The 26,339-nt window shown below is 39.5% G+C and overlaps 1 protein-coding gene across 2 annotated transcripts in view; it reads left to right on the top strand.

Annotated features, from left to right (window-relative positions):
- Nucleotides 1-26,339, top strand: part of tpst1 (tyrosylprotein sulfotransferase 1) — a 69,315-nt gene that overhangs the window by 9,899 nt on the left and 33,077 nt on the right. For both annotated transcript variants that reach the window (XM_067451245.1, XM_067451246.1), the window contains exons 2-3: nucleotides 1,073-2,099; nucleotides 20,169-20,367. In XM_067451245.1, the coding sequence (XP_067307346.1) occupies nucleotides 1,267-2,099; nucleotides 20,169-20,367 (1,032 nt within the window). In that variant the 5' untranslated portion in view covers nucleotides 1,073-1,266. The remainder of the gene's footprint in view (nucleotides 1-1,072; nucleotides 2,100-20,168; nucleotides 20,368-26,339) is intronic.

The following is a 26,339-nucleotide window of genomic DNA, read 5'->3' as shown; positions in this document are numbered from 1 at the left end:
CTGTACATAATTGCGGTCTTCACGCCCACTTGAACACTTGGGCTAAATACAGGAAATACGTCATGTAAGTAGGCAAGTGGTCAAGTGCAAAGATGGCAGGCACCAAGAGTACACTTCTAAGAACGTAGTCGTGTGTTAAGCCGGGTACAAACTGTGCGATTTATAATAGTCCTTTATGATTGTTCCTTGTCAGGCTGTATAAACATGATCCCCGCTGTAAGCCATGGCACACTGTAAGATCTCAGTTGTCATTAATGTCTGACTGTACGTTAGTCAAGGCTCGTTCAAACGGACGCACGCAAGAAAACTCATCCAGTGTTTTATATCATCAATGAATGACGCGTTTGGGGACAGTGAGATGCATTACTCACTGGATTCTACAAAGATATCTCTAGGACTCATTTTGGTCACAGGATGTCTTGAAAAATCATCCTGATATAAATGATCATTGTTAAATATTAATAGATTATTTGATGGTTTTGGTAGAAGTTACACTGCAGGACTGTGTGCTAAATCTTCTAAAACTGTCTGAGGTAAAATTTGATCGCAGCGGTCATTAATCGACTGCCGGTGAACATGTCAAACTAATGATCAAAGTCGTCAGATTACTAACTGTCGTTTTGCCTTTTTTTTTATAGAAATAAAAAAACATTTAGTTCAGTTTGACAGCAGATGCTTCAATTATAAACTGATAGCGGAGGATTTGGTTTCAAAGTGAAAAGAAAAAGTACGCCCAACAGATCCTGGGCGTCATTGACAAGTATCTTTTCTCATACAATATGCAGTCAGTACCGCCACTCTTTATATACAGACTATGCAGGTGGCCTGAGCACAAACTACCAACACCATTGAACAAGATTGGAAATTTTTATGTGAAAAGTCAGTGTGCTGTTTTTGTCATAAGTCTATTAAGCAGTGGGAGAATTTTCTTACCGTGACATCCCTACTTGGCACATGTTTAAACTAGAGGTTTCTAAGAGCTTTACCTTCATCACGGACATGCTTGTTTGTCCTTGACAAAAAAATTCTGCAATTATATGAGGAGGTTGATTTCTCCTATTGTGTGTTTCAGGCCTGATGGATTCGGGTACTCGACGAGAGCTGCGTACAGCAGATCCCAGCCTTCTCTTGCTCCGCCACGGCCAGTCCTGAGTATCGGGCGTTCACATCAACGCACATAGCCCGACCTCACCATCCCTTTTTCTGCTCCTTCCCCATCTCGCTCCACCACTGGATCCTCTACCGGCCCTCCCGCTCGCCCCCGAGATGATTGGCAAGCTGAAGCAGAACTTACTAGTGGCCTGCCTGGTCATCAGCTCCGTCACGGTCTTCTACTTGGGTAGGCATGCCATGGAGTGCCACCACCGGATAGAGGAGCGTAGCCAGCCGCTGGTGAGCAGTCTGCGTACCACTCTGCGTACGGGTCAGAACCTCAGCAACCCCTTCATTTACAATAAAGACATGCCTCTTATATTTATCGGCGGTGTCCCTCGGAGCGGCACCACTCTTATGAGGGCCATGCTGGACGCTCACCCCGATGTACGCTGCGGGGAAGAGACCCGAGTCATCCCACGCATTCTAGCCATGAAGCAGATGTGGAGCCGCTCCGGGCGGGAGAAAATGCGTCTAGACGAAGCTGGAGTGACGGACGAGGTCTTGGACTCAGCCATGCAAGCTTTCCTACTGGAAATTATTGTAAAACATGGAGAACCTGCCAACTACCTGTGTAATAAAGACCCCTTTGCTCTTAAATCACTCACTTATCTAGCTAAGATCTTCCCTCATGCCAAGTTCATTCTCATGGTCCGCGACGGCAGGGCCTCTGTCCATTCTATGATCTCCCGTAAAGTCACCATTGCTGGCTTTGACTTGAGCAGCTACCGGGACTGCCTAACAAAGTGGAACCGGGCCATAGAGACAATGTACACTCAGTGCCTGGAGGCAGCAGACAAGTGCCTGCCTGTGCACTATGAACAGCTCGTTCTGCACCCAGAAAAGTGGATGAGGACACTTCTGAAATTCCTGAACATTCCTTGGAATGATGCAGTTCTGCACCACGAGGAGCTCATTGGAAAAGTAGGAGGCGTTTCGCTCTCCAAGTAAGTGCTGTTGACTCATAGGAGGGTCTTTTAATGCTCCATCAGTTCGTGTTTACCTTGCATGGGGTCAAGGGATTCCTATCTGATTTAAACAAGATATATTTGTCTTTTTGTAAAAGCCAAAGCAGGGGTTTGAGCCTAGCATTCCAGCATGAGTATCTTGGGTTTGTGAGCCATCTGGATTATTTAAGCTTGGTTCAGTTATTTTACCTAGTTAATGCCACCAGCCATTTTTGCCACACATGTTTGGCATACTAGCGTACTGCTTTTGGTGAACTGCACAGTATGCTGTGTACTGCCTGAAGTAGTATGATGTTTCAAACAGAAACACACAACATGATTTGCTTTGTTTCATTAATAAGGAAACTGGAACAGTGTGTGAAGAAGAATAGCTTTCGCATTGCCTTGTTCTGCAAGTCAGAGCATTGTTATTTTAGCATTATTTATAGTATTTATTAATATTTTGATTTAGCTTTTATTTTTATTTTTGTATTTTATTTTATTGCCGTTAATTGCCAAGGAAACATTTAATCTAATTGTTCATCTAATTTATATATTTTAATTCAGCTTTAATTTGAATTAACAGACCATTTTAGTTTGAGTTAACATTAAAGTGCCCCTATAATGCTATTTTAGTTTCCTAATTGTGTTTTGGAGGTTGCCTAAAACAGGTTTACAAGCATCAAAGGTCAAAAAACACTTAAATTTTCTCATAATACACATTGCACATCGCCAGAATGATTCTCAAACGACTGATTCTCATGTCAGTCTCTCTAAATCCCTCCTTGCCCTGAGCTACTCTGCTCTGATTGGTCAGATGGCCCAGTCTGTTGTGATTGGTCTACCACTCACAGCGCGTTTCTGAAGCTAAATAACCATAACTGAACTTCAGCTCCGGAGGCTTCCTAATGCTCTGCGATTATACACACTGTAAAGACAGTAACGATGACATCTATTTTAACATATCAATCAAAATCCGCGAGTCCGATGATGAAACATTTTGAAGAACTAGATATTTAACCCAAACCTCCATTGCAAGGACGACTTGAGCAGGACGTTTCTCAGTGATACGCTACTCATTTTGAGATTCATTATAAGATGTTTTAACTGTAATTCCTCACCATCAGCATTAACAAGTGTGTGTCCATCCACAAGCCCATGTGTGTTTATTACAGTACACATGTGGGAACTCTAACAATAACAGCGCATACATTCGCCGAGCAGTAACATGAATGACTAATGTAACGTTTGTAAAACAAGTCTTGCTCCAATTTTTATCTTTACTCAAAGTAGTAAGAATGACAGACAATCTGCATTAATACACACCGTTTTAGGTAATAGTGGCCCACAGCTGATGCGCAGAAGTATTTCAGTAAGACAGTACTAATGTGAGTTAGCTGAAAACTTACACAAAACTATGTATTTTAAACACTGGATATAAAATATTAAATTAATAATTATTCATATTTACAGGTTGTGATTCTGAGGAGCAAGTTGGTTCAAATAAACTGGTACTGACCCATCTTTCAAGAGCGAGCGTTTGCGAATCCTGCGTTGAACTCTGAGACTGAGAAACAGTCATCAGTAAAATGACGTCTGAGTGCTGGTCAAGTTGTTCACAGATGGACATAGGTGGACATTATGTAAATGTATTGTCTAGTGACGTAGAACTGTAACTGATTACAAACGACTCGTTTAGGCGTTTCAGAGTCAATTCTTTCTAGTCAAATAACTTTATTTATCGTGCACTTTCGACATTTTACATTCACAAACAGCGATATTACACATGAAAGCAAATATTTGAAAACACATAATAGGGGACTTTAACAACACCGCATTGTAGGTACAGATATATTGTAAATATAACAATAATAACAATAACGATAACACACTAGGTTCAGTTATTAACTATTAACTAGTTGCTTATTAGCATGCACATTACTAGGATATTGGCTGTTTATTAGTACTTATAAAGCATATTAATGCCTTATTCTGCATGACCTTATTCTACATCCCTTAATCCTACCTAATACCTAAACTTAAATGCTACAAAAACTACCTTACTACTAACTATTATTAAGCAGTAATTATGAGTTTATTAAGGCAAAAGTCGTAGTTAATAGTGAATGTGTTCCCCATACTAAAGTGTTACTGAAAAATCTATAAAATATTGTGATTTGATACGTTACGTTTATTCGCCATCATGGAAATGGAAGGTAAAGTCAAGTGTGAGGCATTAGATCACCATGCAGAAAGTTCATATGCTCTGCATAATATGCATACTGCAGAAATAGTCAGACTGGTATGGTAGTGTGCTATTCCAAAGATAAACAGCCCTTTGTGTACGCGGTAACCATGTTCATTTATTTGCAGATGTGTGTGGGCGTTTTTCTCTCTGTCAGACTATAACTGTACAAGTGTTGATTTTCTCACTGACCAGTGATGCATTATTTTCAGATAACAACTTGATAATCTCTAGGGTGCAATTGTGTACAGGATCAGTTTGACCACAACGCGTGATGCAGCTTCTGGGGTATGGTCATGAATCTAATGAGTTCTCTGCACAGTTCATGCCCCGAATAGACCAAACGAAGGGGCGTAGTTCACCGGCAACATTCCTGATGCAGTAAAACATGCTGCTGCTTGTAGGAACATGAGTCCCAATTTTTTTTAATAGGAAAAATTGATGTATATTGTAATGACTGACATATGATGTAAATTTGTTAAAAATGTTCTTGGCCTGTTTTGTTTTATGCTTTTCATACATCATTTGTTTCAGCACTTTAGGGAGCTTCATATTCAAGAACAGAACAGGGTTAGTCGCCGTTTCATTAATCACTCTGATTCCAGAAAAATCCCAACTGCAAAGTGCTGGGCACGTGGTGTGGCTGTGGTTTAAGGCATGTTCGATATACACATGGCCTGCAGAAGTTATTGAAATCTCAAAAGCACAAAGGGTCACCGCCATTGGCACATGAATCATGTGAGCCCCTTTATGTCCCATGAAGAAATTTGGCTTCCGTCTGGGGTCCATTTTTAGAAATGAAAAACGTATGGTCAGAGAGGGTCACACATTTTTTATATTTTTATTTGGATGCTGTAGCCTAATCTCTTCTTTCCCCTCTTTGTTCTCAAAGCATCTCTGGTCTGTCTTTCATATGTTTTCATATCTGTGAGCTGAATGAACTGCATACTTATTCTGACCTATCTGTCCTCTCTCCTCCTCAGTTCTTCTCACTGCCTTTAGATCAGAGCGGCTCAATATTATAACAACACCAACAACTATTTTGCTCTTTTTTTTTCTTTTTTTCTCTCACTCTGATTTATATAGAATGTTTTGGGCTCCACACTAACATTTGAGAGCAGTGTCTCCAGCTGGAGGAAAATGCATCATAAATTAATTTAATCTTAAAATTACTATTGTTTTGCATGGTTTTGTTAAGTGCAGTTAAAATAATATTAAATGTTTTTTGGATATTGAATAGTGTAGCACTGAGCTCGAATTGATATGCAAATCAAATTAACTTTTATTAACAGTAATGTGCAAAAACATTATTTTTATAGGAACATTTTTAATATTCTACTCTTATTAAATACACCATTGTTCTTCTAGTATAACACTGAACTGACCGACAGCTTCAGTGATTATAAAACGAGCGTTCTTTATTTGTTTTGTATGTAATTCAGCCACAACTTAAAGAAAAGTTTTTGTTTTTCATGAGACTGTGACTTCCTATTTTTTCGCCCCATATATTTAGGAGTGGAAATTGTTAAAGGGGGGGTGAAATGCTGTTTCATGCATACTGATCTTTTTACACTGTTAAAGACTTGGAATCCCATACTAAACATAGACAAAGTTTCAAAAGTTAAGGTGGACGTTTGATGGGAGTATTTCTTTGTCAAAAATACTACTTCCGGTTAGTCATAAGTTTCGGCAAGTTTTTTGAGATCATGCGTCCCCTTTGACGTTAGTGGGGGCGGAATTTCCTTGAATGGGCCTTACGGACAATTCTACCGGAAGCGCGTGAGAGAGAGCGAGGGAGAGAGCGAAAGCAACAGCCTACGCCCATCAAAGCGCTGGCTTGTAGGATGCTGGACAGGTGGTCACCAAAAAAGTGCGTTTTTGGTTGCCAGACCAAGACAGTCCTGCACAGATTCCCCAAAACCCCGCGTTAAGGCAACAGTGGATGTAATTTGCTTTTCCGGATCAGCAACTGAGTTGCGCGAATGTTTATATCTGTTCGCTGCATTTCGGTGCCGACTGTTTCATAAACAAGGCCCAGCTCGACGCCGGATTTTCCCAATCGCCTAATGCTGAAGGATGGAGCAGTCCCAACGTTAGAAGGGTGAGTGAGACTGCTTCAAATGTCTGTGTTTTTTTTAGTCCGCTTACTGTCTACACAAACCACGCGTAAACACACAAACACACGTGCACAACTGCACTTCCCACATGTACACCTTCAAAGACAAAAATACGACGATATAATTCAAGTATAAATATGTAAATAACACAAGCCGCTAAACATATTATATAGTTAGTGTATAACTTGTAACTTACCACATAGAGACGTCCTGCTCTTGTCGTTTTTGCTGCTGCTCCTGTTCAACTGCAGCCTCTGGGTCTGATTCCGGATCATAGATGTATGGCTGTATCTGATTAAAAGCCATATTTTTATTTTGAATAAAGTTTTTTTCCTGCTGTTAGGGATGACACAGCTTTACGACGCACTCGACTCAACACACAGCGCGCTGCTGCACACGTCATTATTTAGCTCCGCTCACACGACACGCCCCCACCCGCTCGGCTTTTTTCGGAAAGACTCGGAACAGCGCATCTTTCTTATATAATTATTAAAAAAATAAAGACTTTTCGGAGATATGCAGGATGCAATGCTACTCTATAGGTACTCAAGATTGACATGACACTGACTGAAACTGAGTGTTTCACCCCCCCTTTAAATAAGTGCTCCTATGCTGCCACCTACTGTTTATAGTTTTAATTTCATGTCTTTTTAAAATAAAAGTGCTTGTTAGCTTAAAGATTTAAAGTGCTGGGAAAAGTGTGAAGCACTTGAAAGCTCTTGAAAAGGGCTTGAATTTCACTCTCAAAAGGTTGTATGAACCCGCAGATGAATAATATATTTGAAAAAACATTCAACGATTTCTTCCACAATACCATGGGGTGTTACTACTTTAAATCCATGATGAATGTTTATAATTTGTGCACTTAAACCCCTAAAATTCGTTCATGGCACAACGTTTCTCCTGGTTTCCACATCAGTGCTGTATGATCTGATATCTATGGTTTATAACAGAATTTGGCGCTAAATGATTTCCACTAGATCTCTGTACCGTCAGCTGCGGTACCCTTAGGTGCCAGCAGATGGCAATCTCATTTCCATAGACTCTGTTATTCTTGGACTTCATTACCCAGTATCCTCTGTTCATTATTAGTCAACCTATTTCACCTGTGTCTTGTTTTCTTGGTTTATTACCCTGTCTATTTAAATGCCATTTGCCCTGTGTTCTGGATGAAGTCCAAGAATAACAGAGTCTATGGAAATGAGATTGCCATCTGCTGGCACCTAAGGGTACCGCAGCTGACGTTACATAAAACCAAGAAAACAAGACACAGGTGAAATAGGTTGACTAATAATGAACAGAGGATACTGGGTAATGAAGTCCAAGAATAACAGAGTCTATGGAAATGAGATTGCCATCTGCTGGCACCTAAGGGTACCGCAGCTGACATTACAATCTCGCAGTAGCGATGATATTAATTTTGTAGACCTCTAACTTAATTTAGTCGCACCAGCAGGAAAAAAAAGGTCACAAAACAACTGGTCGCAGTCTAGAGCCCTGATTATTTGCTATTAATTGTTTAAAAGGGTCATTTCAAAATTTGATTTTTTTTTATGCACAATTTTTCATGCAAGAAGTAAAATAAAAATAAATACATTATTCCAGTAAACAATGATATTTCCTCCCTTTTTATTTACTACATGCTTAGTAAGCACCAATAAACAGTAATATTTACCTGTCAAAATTAGGTATGAAATGTAATGAAAGAAATAAAATACAAATTCTACTTAAATAGATACATAATCATTTTTATTTAAGCTACTATATGCTCTGTATAATGAGATATAACATCAGATATGCAGGTATATAGATATACAGAGATATTTACCTTGCATATATTTTAACTATTTTTAAAGTGAATAAAATGAGACCTCTGTGAAAATTGAGTGATTTAAAATAGATTTTGTGAAATTGTGACTGATCTTTTTCTAAAATGTTTATTAAAGACATTAATTCTCATGAGTCAGGACACAACGAGGGGGTGTGAAACTTTTTTACTGGCAGGGTTTTAGAAAACTTATTGGCAACATGAAAACGTGTTGAATTGTGTCGACACTCAAGATTAATTTTACATTGCCAACAAAATAATACTGAAGTATAATTATTATTGAATAAGAATACTGAAGTCTTTTTTTATTGCAAACTAAATCAATGCCATAAATCAGATTAAATCTAGTTATATGAGGTCTGAGTCTCTGTGTATTACGCTGGGATTGAGATTTGAGAATTCAGCATGTTATTGGTGGCTTTACTCTGTGTCTGTCCACTAACTCCTCTGAACATTTGGAGGGAAGCCAAAGGGCACATAGTTAAACGACAGCGTTTGTAGAGTAGAGTGCTGTCAGTAAGCATCTGTTGTGGAGCGGAAAGGGATGAGTTGAGAACACCTCAGCTGCTGAACACTCACAAACCACATAATGAAGGGATCAGTGACACCCAGTGTCATTAGCCATTCAATGGACAAGTAGATTTCTGTACCATAACACTTGACGGTTTCAACCTTTGTTTAATAATAAGCCTTTCATTTTCTATTTTTGCTGGGAAAAAATTAGCGAATAACTACGACTTTGACTGCCCAGTTTCCTGAAAAGCGTCTGATATTTAAGCTCATTATCAAACCTGCTGAAGAGTTTTACACCATTGTGGAACTATTTTGTTGGACATTTTCCTAAATTCCAAACCGAAGTTATTATATTTAAAGGGATGGTTCACCCAAAAATGTCATAATTTACTCACCCTCAAGTTGTTACAAATCGGTGTAAATTTCTTTGGTCTGCTGTGCACCAAGGACGATATTTATACAGGTTTGGAACAGCTTGAGAGTAAATGACAGAATTTTTATTTTTGGGTGAACCATTCCTTCAAGTGTAAATTATAAATGATGAGGGTTTTTTTAAGGTTAGGTGTGCTATTACACTTCCAAGTGACTAGGTGCGCCTGAAATCACACAGATGCTACATTTAACGAGGAATAGACTTTAACAAGGAGTGTAAACCTGACCATTAAAAAAAGTATGTTCTAAATAGTATGGCTGAATCCCAAATGGCACACTTATGCACTTGCGGTCTTGTGGACTTACAACGGCTACGTGCACATGTCTGTTAAGTCCATGAGATCGTAGGGCGTCCCATTTATCATTTTAGGTTTCAGAAGGGTGCTCACAAGCTTTTGCTGCCGTTATGCGCCCTCGGCGCGCACTTCAGCTGAGCCCGCAAGTTTGTGAGCTACAGAGAGGACTTTACCCGGCAGTCAAAGCGTCACGAAAGTGCGGACTCCGGGGAATAGGTTTAGGGTGCCATTTGGGATCCACCCTATGCTGGACGTACTTCACCCACCATATTGGCTTTGTCATGTGACTCACGCTCATTCAAAAATCCTCTCGTGGCCTCATGGGATAGTAAAGTGCCCATTGGATGTGCACTTCAGAATCTCAGTTGAAGTAATGGGTCATCCGGGTATTTTAGGCATTATTTATTTATTTGTGTGAATTTGGACAGGCTACTTATATTTTGTAATGTGTTTCACCCACTATATATTAGGAAAGTAGGCATATTTGGACGCAGGGAGTGAGGTGGATGATTTTGGACCTTTAAATGAGCAGTTAAAAATGGTCAAAACACTAGTATTATGATGATAAGTTTGGCCTGGGCAAGCATCACCCCCCGCTTTTTTATTTTGCACTTTGCCTTTTGCATTCTTGCAGCTTCCCAGCTCTCCTTTCTGTCAGTTTCTATACGATTACCACGGCAACACTCATAATGCCTCTTACTGTTGCTTGATCAGGCTTTCCTGGCTTAATGGGGATTTCTGGAGATTTAGGTGGTGCTGTAGGAAGAATCTCAAAGAAGGATCTGTGGCAACTTCAACAGGTATTTTACTGTTGTTGTTATTCTGCACCCATATCCCATGTGTCCTGAGGCAAGACTTGAGTGCTTCTCGTGTGTCTGCTTCAGTGAGTCCAACCCAGGCTCTGTTAAATTAACTACAGCCCCTTACTGAGAGATCCCTGTCCCTGTACTTCTGTGGGCTCTGTGAAGGGTTGGCTGGCTGCTTTGAGTATCCATAAAAATCCTTAATGAATGCTAAGTGACTAGTACTGCTGTTTGTCACGTCTCAGTGACAGTAGGCTTGAGAGACTGAGGTCCTAACCTATCCCTTAGGAGAGAGATGGCTGGATCTTGTTTTCTCACATCCAGACGATAGCACATGCATTCTTCAGCACACGGTCTAGTGTCTACATAACAAATTCATTCAAAAGAGGGACATTATATGCAGCTTTTTGCATATGCATTATGGATATATGTTTTGTCCTGCTCTTTAAATTTCATACCTTACTTATGGTATCCTAGATACTTTTCAGTCAGTGAGTTAAATTGGATTTGAGTTAAATTTGCGATTGTGTTAATCCACGCAATGTATATGGATTCGTTTTCCGATCTCTTTATCACGGGTCATTCAGACCTGTTTTGAGAACTGGATCAATTGATTAATCGATAAGATTCAATGCAAAAGAACAGAGGGTCACAAACTTGCATAACAGCGTAGTTTACGCGTACTGTATGCGTCATCAGCTAAATTTTTCTAACCCTGCATACTCTTTACGCTCAGCTCTCACATGCATCTTGATTTGTTTGCAATAATTAGTTTGTCCACAACAGATTCAATTTAGGCTTTTACTCCCACATAAACATTGATCAGTGAACATAAACAAAAGCTCAACGGACCTGAATGATGCGCGAGAACAAACCTCTTCCAGAAGCCCAAACGTGCAGTGTAACAGACACGAATGAACCTCATTGGTTACGCAGCGCATTTGAGCTTCCGGAAGAGGTTTGTTCTCGTGCGTCATTCAGGTTCGGTTGAGCTTTTGTTCACTAATCAATGTTTATATGGGAGTGAATGACTAAATTAAATCTATTCATCACATAAAGCGATTGTGTTAATCCACTCAATGTATATGGATTAGTTTTCCAATCTCTTTATGAACTTTTTGAAGCGTCACAGTTGCAATTGGAATTGTCTATGGAGGGACAAAAATCTCTAAGATTTCTGGAAGAAAAATATCTTCATTTTTGTTTCGAAAAAAATTAATGACATGAGGGTGAGGAATTAATGGCAGAATTTTCATTTTTCGGTAAACTATCGTTTTATGCATAAAAGATAAAGAACACTTATTTTATTTTTCCTTTAGTGTGTACATACTGTTTATGCAGCTAATCTGAGACCAAGACCGATATGTTTTGAGACCAAAAGAAGACCAAGTCTTTGAGGGGTTGAGACCGAGACCAAGGCAGAGCGAGACGGAGTTAAGACTAAGACCAGATTAGCTCTGCTTAAATTCATAAAGATCCAATTTAGCGCCTGTGAAATGGCTAATTTTGAATCAATAAATATAATTAGAATACACTATATAGAGCTGGTACCATTAAAATCATTAAGCATCTTTGCATTGCAGAAGTGGTGCAGAAGATGCATCTGAACTGGTAAATCACAAATGCATAAATAATGCTGATGATAATGTTTTTATTTTATGTTTATTAAAGCAATATCATGTTTCCAGCCATGCCTTAAATTTGTGAAAACAGCTCTCTTGCTCTTGTGATATTGCTTAATTATATCACGTCTTGTATAAAAATTCAGATCGTTTGCAACAATATCTTGAATGTTGTACGCATTTGAATTTTGGTGACATTTGACACAATCCCTCATTAATTTCTGAACCGGCACAATTAATAAATCAAATTAGAAATAAGTTATTGATTGCAGCTCAAGCAATAAGTTTTACATCACATTAATGATGTTAATAAATATATCAGACAGGCAATTTAGTAATATCCCAGCAGTTTTGGTCTTGACCGGTCTTGATCAAATTCTGAGTACAAATGTGGTTTGTACAAAAAGACAAGACCAAGACCTTAAAAAAAGGTCTTAAGACCAGTCTCGACTACAACACTAATAAAAGATCAGCAAAGTTACAAAGCACAAAGTTCACGCCAAAAAGGAAACTTTCCTACAGAAAACACTTTCCTCATTTTAGCCATTATTTCCTTAACGTAGCTACATTGGGACTTGCTACATACCTCAGACGTCACCTGACCAACCAGACCGTATGTCTGTCTGATGCATATGGCACACTTATCTGGAAACACTTTAAAAGTTTTGCAGTCATCATCCGATTGGTTGAATTCTACAGGATGTCCGAGGCGAGGCGTGTGTGTTGCTTTCTTTAATGGTCCACCTGGAAACAAAGGTCGTGACGCAAACCCCTTCATGGAATAAGAACGGCGTTGTGTTTCCAGCTGTGACAGTGAGTGCTTACCAGGATCAACTAAATGTTGAATTTTTAAAAGTATGTGAAGACCGTGGTTCCAATGTGACAGTAAACTTGAACAACGTTTATGAATTCATAATTTATAAAAGCAGAACAAAACAAAATCTGATTGATTGCGTTACATGTCAGTCAAACGTCCTCTTGGGCAGTCCTCGACCAATGAAAGCTGCGATAGAGTCCAGACCTACTGCCGTCAGTCTGGCTACGCGAGACACTACACATTTGCATAATGCCCGCCTACTGGCTAAAAAAACAGTTGCGAGAAAAAAAAAAACATTGTGTGGACTTCCAATACCGACACCATAGTTACCATAAATATAATACTGTTAACAGCCGCAGATGACGCCCTGGGAAACCTAATCATGGTGAGGGGCGCTATATTTCTGACACGCTCTAAGCAGTTGACCAATCATAACACTGAGCTTTTGGAAAGGGGTCTTTAAAGAGACAGGAATTAAAATGGAGCGATTCAGCCAGAGGGTGAAAAGAGGTGCTGCAGCAATGTACAACTTTTTTTTTTTTACTTGTAAATGTATTGTAAATGGAAATCGCGTTTGCGAGGGCACTGTGGTGCGATCGATAAGGGCACTTTCAATTTCAAAGGGGCAGGGGCTCAAGCCTGTGTGCACGCCACTGTTGTAAATAATCACAATATGGGCACTTTGAAATATGAGAAATATCTGAAACGCCAATACAAGAAGTAGGTATAATGGTTTCATTTCATGTCTGTTGTGTAACATTTAATCTAAAGGTCTCCGATAAATTAGTATTGTGCACACATCCATGAATATTTCATCAGTCAGGAACAACAGCACCTCTCAAACATGATGTTTGCAGCCCAGCAGAGGAGCTCTCCTGTAGGACTCCGCCAAAGAGGCGCTTCTGCTCTCCTCAGAGGCATCGGAAAAAGCATGCCAGCTCAAGCTTTCACGGTTCTTCAGTGCTTGAGGGGAACAAAACCACCATAGCTGATTTCGGAGAAGGCACTGATATAATTTTAGGCAGGGGGGAGTCTTTAGGGATGGCTGATGATAAACACTGAACCTCGCCCTTCATCCCAGAGGGGCTGTACAAATACAAGTCCATTAAATCCGTCCTACAACATGCACCTGCCAGAGGAGCGGCTCTCTGCACTTAGGTTTGTTAGAGACTGGTCTCTATCTGTTTGTTTGTTTTTTTTGCTATTGATTAGTGGCTCACCACCTCTGACTCGCTCTGACTTTTGTATAGGCCACCACACATGAGCCTGCCAATTAACATCTGAGTGCATGATATAAGTGACTGGTAGCAGAGACCTGGCCATTAGCACGAGGGGCCCGTGTAGCTTAGGGCTCTGTTATTTGGCTTTAGTACTTACACCGTCATGCAAAAAGCTCTAGCGCCCTCCATGAATAATTGACAAACAGCCAGAGACCATTAAGCCACTCTTCCAGAATGGAGCTCCGCGTGACCTTACAAAAGCGTATGCGTGTGTTTGTGTACTCGCAACAAGGCGAGAAAAGGGCAGCGTGTTTGTATCAGAGCTGCGAAAATTAAGTGGATCGCAACCGTCAGTGTCATGATATATGCAGCGTCTCCTGTCATATAGCTCCTGCTGTGGAGTAATGGATGTAGCAGTAGCGGAGTTAAATTATCTCTTTCATCTCTCTGGCTCAGGCTCTTCTAGACAGCTTAGTGATTTGTGTTGCTATTGGAGCAGTTACTGTACATATGGGGCGTGGGTGGTGAACGCACACTGAAGATGTTCACCTTTAATGGGAAATATGGGAATATAAGAACATTTTTCATGGTTAAATGTGTCGTTGAAGGGGGGCGTGGTCTAGCGACTGGCACATGTTCCTACACGAGTTTGAGTTTCGATCCTGTTCCTCTTCAGTTCCCATCATTTATTCTCCTTTTTACACTTCTCTCTGTAATACGCTGTAATTTCACTTAAAGGGATAGTTCACCCAAAAATGAAAATATGATGTTTATCTGCTTGCCACCAGGGCATCCAAGATGTAGGTGTGTTTGTTTCTTCAGTAGAACACAAATGAAGATTTTTAACTCCAACCGTTGCTCGTATAATGGATGTCAATGGGGTGTATTTTTATGAGAGTAAAAACACATAGACATTCGAATCCATATTAAACCCTGCTGCTCGTGGCGACACATTGATGTCTTAAGACACGAAACGATCAGTTTCTGCAAGAAACCCAACTATATTTGTTATTTTTTTACCTCATATCAAACAAATCTCATCTAGTATTCCCAACGCCATTACTTCTGTCAAGTAAGGTCAAAAACCATAGATGAGCACTCTAATGAGGAATCAATATATATCTATGATCACGTCGGGTTTTTGACCTTACTCGACAGAGTAAGTAATGACATCGAAGTAATGGCGTTGGGAGTACTAGATGAGATTCGTCTGTTTTGATTTAACAGTTTTGATGCCATCAACAAGCCATGTGCATTTAGTCATTGTGCATTTTGTAGATAGTTGGGCTTAGTCTTTTGGACACATATGCAATTTGGCTAAATCAATAAGAAATCCAAATCTGATGTGAAGAAGAAAAGTCTCGACTGCTTATGTAACCCTTGTTCACTGAAGGAGGTAACGGAGACCTCATGTCAGAACTTCATCGCCTTATTGGGATATCAATACACCGTGACATCAAACGTGACAGACTGAAAAAGGGAACTAAATGTTCAGAGATCTGAAAAAATTTACCCAAAGCGATTGAGAAAAACTAAAAATGTGCTACATTGAATCAAGTCCCTTAGCCCGGATGTAAAAGCTCTCTAACATTAAGGGGAAACGTATCGGTACCATGTCAGATGATAATACAATTTTCCAAAAAAATGGTATTGTATCGGTTGATTTTGGGCATTTAATTCTTCATGCTTATTTCCCCTAATTTAGATTAACTTTCTTGTTACACTCACATAAAGTTAATCTTCAAAATCATTTTAGTTGTAAGTGATTTGATTTTTTTTTTTAAGTTACAAATTAATTTAGTTAACTGCCATGTATTTTTATTTATTTTTATTGATATTGGTGTTTTTTTCCCCAGGCTTGGTTGTGTTTATGGGCCATATTATAACATGTTTTAATATTTTTTTTTTTTTTTAAACACCAAATTTTTCTAATATTTGACCTTTGTTCCCCACCGCTGTCTCCACTGTCCTTTGAACGGCGCGTCTGCTTCCTGCTTCTCTGAAGCCCATCCCTCTGAAAAACGGCCAAATGTAAGAGATGGCCAAATGTAGTTTCCTGTATTTTTATTGGCTGAAGTGCCAAGCACAGGTTGTTCGGAAACGCCACGCCCCTTTCCATTACGGGCAGAAGTCACATCTGCGGAGACTAGCGAGGGTTTATGATGTCACCAACCCAGGAAGAAGCTCGTTGTAGTCCAAACCGGCCGGTTTTGTAGGCAGTAAACTGCCGTAACTTTAAAAGACAATATCTCCGCTTGCATTGAACTTTCAGCGCTGTAACTTTGCAGATGCTGTTTATGCTCAAGCGGCAACATTACACACTAACTAAAGTTAAAAAGGTAAATCAATGCAACCACCCCTTTAAGTTGATTTTAATAAGAGTCTACTAAATGCAAAAACGTTATTTGTTAATCACTGTATCATAAAACAAATTGAATAAAAGTTTTATTGAAAAGTTAAAAGGTTAACCAGTTCTGGTTAAATCAAACCGATTTTTTTGCATCTTTGCATTCTGTGACTACTGCCGCCACATCCCCGCTGTTGTCAATCATCTTATATGTGTGCTTTCAGATGCAAATCTCACCTCAGAGGGTGTCAGCTCTGTATCATACCAATGAGCGTCAGTGCAGGCAGAATGCGTGTTTGGCATGTGTTGGCCTTAGCAACTGCCGAACAGAGGATGTTATTTTCTAGAGAATAGCGTGACGCATCCGCTGCCAGGCTGTCAGAAATGGCTTTTCCTCGTGTCCACGCTTACTTGTGCGTGTTTTTTCTGTATTTTAATGAATGATTTCAAGTTTTCCACTGAGGAAAATAACTGCAGCTAAGAAAGAAAACAGTCCTTTCTGTCCTGGGAAGCAGTAAATCTATTAATCACGTTGCAGCCGAAGTGCAATTCCAATGTAAATGGATTAGAGAAGTGAAGGACTGCGTCGGCAAGGGACTTGAACAATGAAATGTACAGCGGAGCGGCTTGCCAGTATAAATGGACTTTGTGGTGCCTGGGGAGAGAGGCAGGTCTCTAACGCTGAGGCTGAGGTCGGGGAGGGTGTGATGGGAAGGTGATTTCAATAACTCACAGACCGCTGTGTTTTTGCATTCCAGGAATAAGAGGAGACGAGGGCTAAATGTTCTTCCCTTTAAATGTTTAGATCGCCATATGCACACCTTAAAATATTGGACACTACGATTGTATTTCTGAAGAGTGTGGCAGCACATGACCGTCCAGTCACGGCCTTGTGAATAATGTTAGAGGATGCATGACGAGGCAGGTTGTCACTATGACTTCTGGCTCAGTCGCTTGGTTTAACACATGCACACACAAACACACACACTCATAAGCATGCCAGCATGAGTCTTGCTGTTGGTTTTGTGTCATTGTTTGCTGTGTGGAGAGATTATAGGCTGAGGGTGCTCACGGGCTGTTTTGCACTGGATCCGGCAGTGGAGCTGACGATCCCCTGTGTCTTGACTGCAGAAGGGGATTGAGTATAATAATCTGTTTCCCATCTGGAGCCAGTGTTCTCTATGAGGGAAGAAATAATAAAACGGGGAATATGGCCTCAGTGACTCTATCCGACTCTAACTGTAGTCATTTCGGCCCAAAAATAAGGCAGCACTGAAAGTTAGAAAAACATAGAGAGCATTTGTGAGTCATGTCCAGGTCATATTTCACTTTCACATTATATATATATATATATATATATATATATATATGATTCATGATTATTTTAAGAAAATATTATTTTATTTATTCACTATAAATTGTACTGTATTTTGTGTAAAGAGTTTGTTTTATTCTATATTACTACACTATTCACACCCAAATGTCTGATTACCGTAATGTAAAGAATTATCGTTATTGTAATACACAGTAAAATTATGTATAATTATTCAAATATTTTAATATATTATAATAATGAGAAGTGAATAATGTTCTTAAATGTTAAGAAAAAAATCTTAAAAATATATATATTAAAGGCACAATGTGTAAGATTTTTAGATTAAAATATCTAAAAACCACTAGAAGAATGTTGTATTTGTTGAGCTGTGTACTTACATTATCCCAAATGTTTCCAGCGTTTTAAATCCAGTGAAATCAGTTATTTTAACTAGAGTTACGGACGTGACATTGTGTCGCCTGTCAATGCCGTCATATCCACGCTACCCTTGATTTCCGTAGAAACCATGAAAACACCAAAGACATTTTAATATACTGTGTGTTTTATTAGACAGACGAGCAACTGTGTTGATACAACAGTGATCATTGTTATACAGCTCAACGCAGTTAGTCTTATTGTTTGAATCGTTGGTTTTCTCGATTTACCGTGAGTAACGTTTTTACCACGTCACAGAGACAACACTATTTTGTGGCTAACATAATCAGAGAGATCATTCTCCATCATACAATATATTTTAAACTTAATTGCATGTCATTTACAACAGTCATTAAATCATCCTGTTTTTATTAATATGATATTCTAATACCGATCTAGATTACTCATACCAGCCACCGAGCTAACTAAAGCCCCTTTCACACTGCACGTCGGACCCGCAATATTCCCGGAACATTGCCGGGTCGCCTTCTGTGTGAAAGCAACCACGTCCCGGGATTGATTACGGAATTCGACCCGGGTCGGGGACCTAGTAATATTGCGGGATTCGACCCGGGGATGAGCGCTGTGTGAACAAAAGCCAAAACTAATGCTGCAATGTGTACGTAGTTATCGTGCGACTCCTAGAGCTTGTTTTTTCAATAATACAACCCTGCAGTGCCAGAAGAGCTAGTCGGTGTTTTAAACGCAGAAAGTGTTCGTATACAAAAGAAACTAAAATTAAACAAGCAGAAATGTGCGCAAACTGGACACAAGTCGAGAACACGGAGCTCCATACTATCCGCGCTGAAGCTGAGATCGCTCACCGTTATACGTCACATCAGGATGTCACGTGTCAACTCGACCCGGGACCGTAATGGGTTGCGCACATATTACGGTATTTCGCTGGCAGTGTGAATGGGCCAAATCTAGCGGCCCGGGAACAAATGCTGGGTCGCATTATCCGTGTATTTGCCGGAATCGCAGTGTGAAAGGGGCTTAACAGAGTCAAATGTATTTAGTATGATTGTTTCAACCCTGTTAAAAACAGTGCTGCGTTTCCCCACAAACACAATGAAAAGATGGGAAGCATCCTGCTTTATACCACCATAACATTAATAAAACTTTAATGCATTCGCTCATTCATGAACATGATTTCTGCCCGAGTCCATCTGATTCCTTTCCATCGGCTGTGGAGGTGAAGAGTCAAGACTACAACTCCCATAATTCCACACTGTCATCAAGCTATGCCTTTGTTTTGAATACGCTACCTCTAGCGGAAGGCCAAACTTATATACTGTGCCTTTTAGTTGATTTTCAGGGGTAATATGACCCACCCACACATGTCCTTGATAGGCTTTTTGAGATTGACCCAATATTTGATGTAACCATCTGTTGTTATTGAAGAACATTGATGGGTGTTCTGTAGTTTTTATTTTATTTTTTTAGTGTTCTTGGTCGGAAAACGTTTTTTTGAATCTCTGTGCAAATATGAGTGATATGTAAAAGCCACTCTCAAAACTAAAATCTGACCGGTTTATCCATGTATGTAAATATTTTATTTCAGACGTATGAATAATTTACCCAGGGTGTGACATAATGCCTGATTCATTTTTAATATCTCTGCAAATTTGAATCCACACACATTTTATGGTGCAGTTATGGAAGCAGCTTGTTTAGCAGGTTCTGCTGTTAGAAAGGGGGAAATGCTCTACGGTAAGCAGTAAAAAACGACACTGTAATAATTTTTTTAGGGTTTATATGAAACCAGTAAGCTATTTTACTTCAGCATAAAGCCATTGAAACTCTGCTTGGTTGTGCTAAAACTTAAACATTTAAACTCTTAGACTAACAAATCAAGAAACCTTAAATACAAGGATAGTGTAGAATATGAAATGTGATGCATTTGAGAGATGATCTTGGAGAATGGATTGTCATTCATTTAAAGCATTACGCACAGCTTAGAGCTTTCTTTAATTGCATTGCATGATCCAATCAGACCCAGTTAGTCCACTGCGGTAAGGCTGTAAAGCACCTGTGTAAGTGTTCCTGATCCAATGACACACTTCTTTTCCTCTACAGGGTAGAGAGATCTACAGACCAGGTGATCAAGCCTGTCAATGTGGAGGCCTTATCCAAGTGGGTGGGTAAGATCCCTCCGGATGTGCTGCGGGACATGCCTGTCATCGCCCCTATGCTGGCTAGGCTCGGCTATGATCCCCACGCCAACCCTCCCAACTACGGCCGGCCCGACCCCCTCGTCCTGGACAACACTAGACGGGTGAGCATCGCCACAAACTATCTTCTGTGGTGACTTTTTTTTAAATTGTACCTTAAAGCACCTCGACCTCATTTTCATCCATCCGCTACTAAATCATCTCGCTGCTCTTATTAGACCAGGCATGTACGTATTTGACACATTGCCACAAATGCGGGTTAAAAGTGTTCCTCAGTGTAGGCTGTATATTATGAGACTGGGATCAGAGGATTTAGTATTGCTCAGTATTTGTTTTTTTACTTTCTAATCCAAGTATTAAAAGCTATTTACATTCCACACATCTTGCAGGCGTGAGCATCTCCATGTGTGAAATGTGTACTTAGGTGTGAGTTGCACCTCTGAGATTAGCACAGTGCGGTTATGCAAATCTCCATTTTTTCAGGCTAGAAAGGGGTCATGAACTGCATTGTTTTATAATGTTTCCTGTGATGCACTTATAATGTTAGGTTTTTTTTTTTTTTTACATCAGAAATTGTCATAACTTAGAAAGAAAAGGCATAATTTGAACGCTCTGTTTGAAGGGGCGTGTCTGCTGTGAGACTGCTGTGATTGGCTGACATCTTTTAATATGAAATCGCTAGTATTACGTTTAACTCTCTCGAAAACTTTTAGCATGTTTTTACTATTACAGCTCTCAAGGTTAACTAATCGTGGAAAGTGTTGCTATAATCATTATATTTAGATTTAGAGTCCAGAACTCAATCACTGATAAACTTGCGCTGTTTAATTGAAAGCTCCAGTGATTGCAAAGGGAGCGTTCTTTGATGGATTTCTATATATCATTTAATCACATTTCAAATAACAGATTATTTTTATCCTACTAAGAGAAACAATTTGAAGTTGAGCATTTAGTCACTTGTTTGATTTACTGACACATGAACAAGAGCCTCTGACTGTACATGAATCATTACAGAAATCACTGATCACAGATCAGGCATTAGAATTAACAGTTACTTACATGCTGTGGCATTACTGTCGAGTCCACATTATAAAAGTGTGGTTTTTTTTAAAGTTTGCAACGCCTGAGCAAAAATTATGATTTACCAAAGAATCCACAGTGAAATGTCCTGAACACACATAAATAATGCTGAACTGAGACATTCACACTGTTGAAAATAAATACCTGTGGAAGGTAATGTTATTTTTGGTCCATCCTGTATTGCTCTTCTGTCCTCATCATCTCACTAACACACCAGTGGGCGGGGACAAAGTTGCAAAGATGAAGAAGGCGTTGATCTTCTTTTGCAGAGGCGGTCTTTCACCTCATATATAGGCACATTCCACAACGAGTCGATCTCGGCTTGGTAACAATAAAAACTGTTGTTCGGACTAACAAGAAAGTTTTCAGTGCTGAAACATAAAGGATATTCTTATAGTATGATGACCTCTTATATGTCAAAAGCTCAAGGAAAATTTAAAATCTAAGTTCATGACCCCTTTAAATTTAATATAAATACAGTTACGTATTGGCCATTTTGTTTTATGCTGAGTTGTGTTTGAGAGACTTAACATATGGAGATGAAGTGGGTGTTTTTTCAAAGAACCAAACATTGATTGACACTATTGAATCCATTTTGTCATCATCATTTCTCTGAGGTTATTGATTGCTAATGATTCATGGTTCACTGGTGGATATAGACCCAGCCTTACTGCTGTCAAACCTTAAAGGGGGGGTGAAACACTCAGTTTCAGTCAGTGTCATGTCAATCTTGAGTACCTATAGAGTAGCATTGCATCCTGCATATCTCCGAAAAGTCTTTATTTTTTTAATAATTATATAAGAAAGATGCGCTGTTCCGAGTCTTTCCGAAAAAAGCCGAGCGGGTGGGGGCGTATCGTGTGAGCGGAGCTAAATAATGACGTGTGCACGCCGCTGCTATTGTGTTGAGTCGAGTGCGTCGTAAAGCTGTGTCATCCCTAACAGCGGGAAAAACGTTATTCAAAATAAAAATATGGCTGTTAATCAGATACAGCCATACATCTATGATCCGGAATCAGACCCAGAGGCTGCAGTTGAACAGGAGCAGCAGCAAAAACGACTAGAGCAGGACGTCTCTATGTGGTACAAGTTATACACTAACTATATAATATGCTTAGCGGCTTGTGTTATTTACATATTTATACTTGAATTATATCGTCTTATTTTTGTCTTTGAAGGTGTACATGTGAGAAGTGCAGTTGTGCACGTGTGTGTGTGTGTTTACGCGTGGTTTGTGTAGACAATTGTAACGTTATTAAGCGGACTGGTTTTGCACGGCAGGCTAAGTTAGTGTTTACATAGAAAGACACGGAATAGTAGCGCATTTGAATGAAGAAGCGTGCTTATTTAGTTCAACATATTTCCCCACTCTTTGTGTATTGTTGTTTGGAGTGCTTTTACAATACACAAACATAAAGTTACACATATAGTGGCCAGCTAAACAAATGTACACGCACTACACATCGCATGCTCCATTGATCAATTTCTATATATAGTAATATATATAGTAACTATACGTGATCATGTTTGGGCTACTTGATGAGCATAGGCAAAAACACAGACATTTGAAGCAGTCTAACTCACCGCCTGCGGTTCTAACGTTGGGACCTTTATCGTTGGGACTGCTCCATCCTTCAGCATTAGGCGATTGGAAAATCCGGCGTCGAGCTGGGCCTTGTTTATGAAACAGTCGGCACCGAAATGCAGCGAACAGATATAAACATTCGCGCAACTCAGTTGCTGATCCGGAAAAGCAAATTACATCCACTGTTGCCTTACCGCGGGGTTTTTGGGGAATCTGTGCAGGACTGTCTTGGTCTGGCAACCAAAAACGCACTTTTTGATGTCATTGTTAATTGTGCACATCACCTGTGCAGCGCAGCCTACGAGCCAGCGCTTTGATGGGCATAGCCTGTTACTTTCGCTCTCTCCCTCTCTCTCTCTCACGCGCTTCCGGTAGAATTGTCCGTAAAGCCCATACAAGGAAATTCCGCCCCCATTAACGTCAAAGGGCACGCATGATCGCAAAAAACTTGCCGAAACTTATGACTAACCGGAAGTAGTATTTTTGACAAAGAAATACTCCCATCAAACGTCCACCTTAACTTTTGAAACTTTGTCCATGTTTAGTATGGGATTCCATGTCTTTAACAGTGTAAAAAGATCAGTATGCATGAAACAGCATTTCACCCCCCCCTTTAATAAATGCACATTCTGCTACATGCCGAGCATGTCAATTGACCAACTGTTCTGTCATTAGCATTGTTTTATATTAATTTAACTTTCACTTCATTATTCATAATTTCTTTATAGATTTTGTGTGTACAGAACTATCTTTGCCATCTCTGTCTTATTTTCTAGGCTAATCTAGAGTTGTAGCTGCTAGCATTACTTTATCACCAATAGCGCTGAATCATACACATGACGGGAATAATCCCTTGTGAGTGAGCCTTTCTTCTCGCTCTGACTGGAAGTCTAGTTTTAGTAAAGAGAACTTGGGCACAGTTCTTACATCAGCAGTATTACACCACATTCCCTCACAGCTGCTATCCATTTGCAGCGGTTAATGATGAAATCATATGCTAAACCATGGAGGGAAAGAGTATAGAATGTGTTTCATACTCCATAAGAGTCTTTAAGATTGTTAAAAATGGCTCCAGGCTCTTAGTGTTCCTTCAGCAGACAGGTTTCGAGGTGCTGTGATTTTTACAGTTGTGCCTGAGGGAAACATTTCTGGTTGTAGCCCTGTCCGCTTGCCATACTGAATAATGGATACCTTGCCACTCAAGGTGGGTTAGGTGGTCTTGCCATTCACTGTATGACAGGGCCAATATGAATCTTCATTATATTAGTCTTTTTCCATGTTGAAACGACACAAAACTTAGGAAAATTGCATGACTTGATGGAGTGCTGACTGTAGTGGAAAGCATTTTTATGCTACTTGAGCAGCGAACCACAGTCACGGTGAAGAGTGTGTTGTTTTTTTCCCCTCTCCAAGGTCTGGGAGAGGCCCCTGTCGAGCTCTATCAGTGTGTCGAAGAGTTTAAGGGGAAAAGCTGTGTCAGATTCCTATCCTTGGAAAATTATCAGTGGCATTGACATTCCTGGGCAATGTTTTCTGGGCGCATCTCCATCCCGGTTGCCCTTTGCTGTAGAAATGTGATTGGCGTTGGAACGTCTCGAAATCCACTGTGAATGTTTTTAAAGGGATGGCTCACCCAAAAATGAAATTGTAACTATATATTTACCTTCATGTCATTTAGGTAAAATGTCCCCATATTTTTGTCAATACAATTAAACAACATTGTATTAGGGCTGGCACAAACAATTATTTTGATTATCAATCGGATTATTATTGAAACGATTAATCGACTAATCGTTGATTTTTCGTTGATTAATAAGTAGGTTTTGATAGATTATTCCACTTTTGCAATTAGTTAAAATATTTCGATATACCCATTTTAACTAATAAATAAAACAAGGAAATCACTTTTGAAAAAGTATTTTTAATGAATTTCGAGCCATCTGAATATAATCGCTTTCCGGTTTTCTTTCCTCTGTTATAATGAGTGGAACTGCATTTTTGTTAGTTGTGTAATGTTTGGTGACATTGTTTACAATCTTTTTTATTTACATCTTTCTGCGGTTGAAACACTAATTGAGTGATTATATGAGAGATGATTAATTTCAGTAAGATGTATTGTATCTTTAAACATACCTCATTCATGTTTATTTCATGCTGTAATAGTAGAAAAGAGGAAGAGATAAAAAGTTAATACCACTATAACCAGTACATTTATTTATTTTTAGACATTATCAACACTATTATAACATTTTTGTCACTTAAGTACCTATGTTTGTAGGAAAAGCCACAAAGTCCCAATTTTCTTTAAATTGTGGATGAACTTACACAGATCTGTATAATCACTGAAGCTGTCACAGTTCAGCACAAACCTAGTGAGTTTTAAATAAATCATTTTATTTTTACATCGTGTCTGCGCTTTGTTGTTTATAATGAGAGGATTTGTGCGTCTGTATATATTAGTAACATTTCGCTAAACAAACTCATTCAGCGTTTTAAGCGATACTGAGCGGATTCTCCTTACCCATAACTTCAACATCTCTGATTGGTCATTATTTCCAACAGAAATGCTTGTGATTAGCTACAATACTCAACGCTGCAAAATCACATTGTAGACACGTTTGCAGCGCTGCTGAACTCACGTCACAATTACAACAACTATATCGCTTTAACTCTTTTATTAAACAATTACAAATTAAATGTGATATGTTGTAATATAAATCTGCTAATCCTGCACTAAAAAAAAGGCCCTACTACCTGACAGGCAGCCTATGACAGCCACCACACCCTGCCATGCCCAATTAAATATGACAGCATTTTATGTAGCTATGCTAAACTACCACATTCTCTGGGTTCAGCTTTGTTTGCACCAAAGGCAGTAAAAAAAAGGACACAACGAGCCCATAGACTTCAACGGTGAAAAGTGAAGTCAATTAGAAGCACTCACTTCCTGATGGCTGAGCGAACTGCGCAGGCTTAGACTGAGCTTGACGACGTAGATGTGATGTGAGCAACCTGTCTGACCGTTGTAGGTCTTCTAGTAGTTGTGGAAAGGGAAAGCTGAATCATGTTGTTTAAATGTTTTGTCCCGTTGCTTTTGGCTCACTATGGGCTTCTCCCCATTCTCCTCCCTTGACTTTATCGGACTTTATGTCTCCATATCCCCCCGACTGTCTCATTGACACTAAAAGATTGCTGCGAGCGTCTCCTCCTGTCTATACGGTAATTTTTCAACTGTGCGACAGAGTCGCGTTGGTTATGATGCAATCGTTAGCCTATATTTTTTTTACAAAAACAGCTTCTACGGGGCGATAGTGTAAGATACAAGGTAATGGAGCTGTTTATACATTGTCGTGTTTCTTTACAAATTGTCAATGGACAAATGGAGTCTTTAAACGCCTCAGATGTAAAGTG

This window comes from Pseudorasbora parva, chromosome 8, assembly GCF_024679245.1.
Source record: "Pseudorasbora parva isolate DD20220531a chromosome 8, ASM2467924v1, whole genome shotgun sequence".
In the NCBI taxonomy this organism is placed as follows: Eukaryota; Metazoa; Chordata; class Actinopteri; order Cypriniformes; family Gobionidae; genus Pseudorasbora; species Pseudorasbora parva.
Note: the sequence above shows the minus strand (reverse complement) of the source record. Positions and strands in the feature narration are given on the sequence as shown.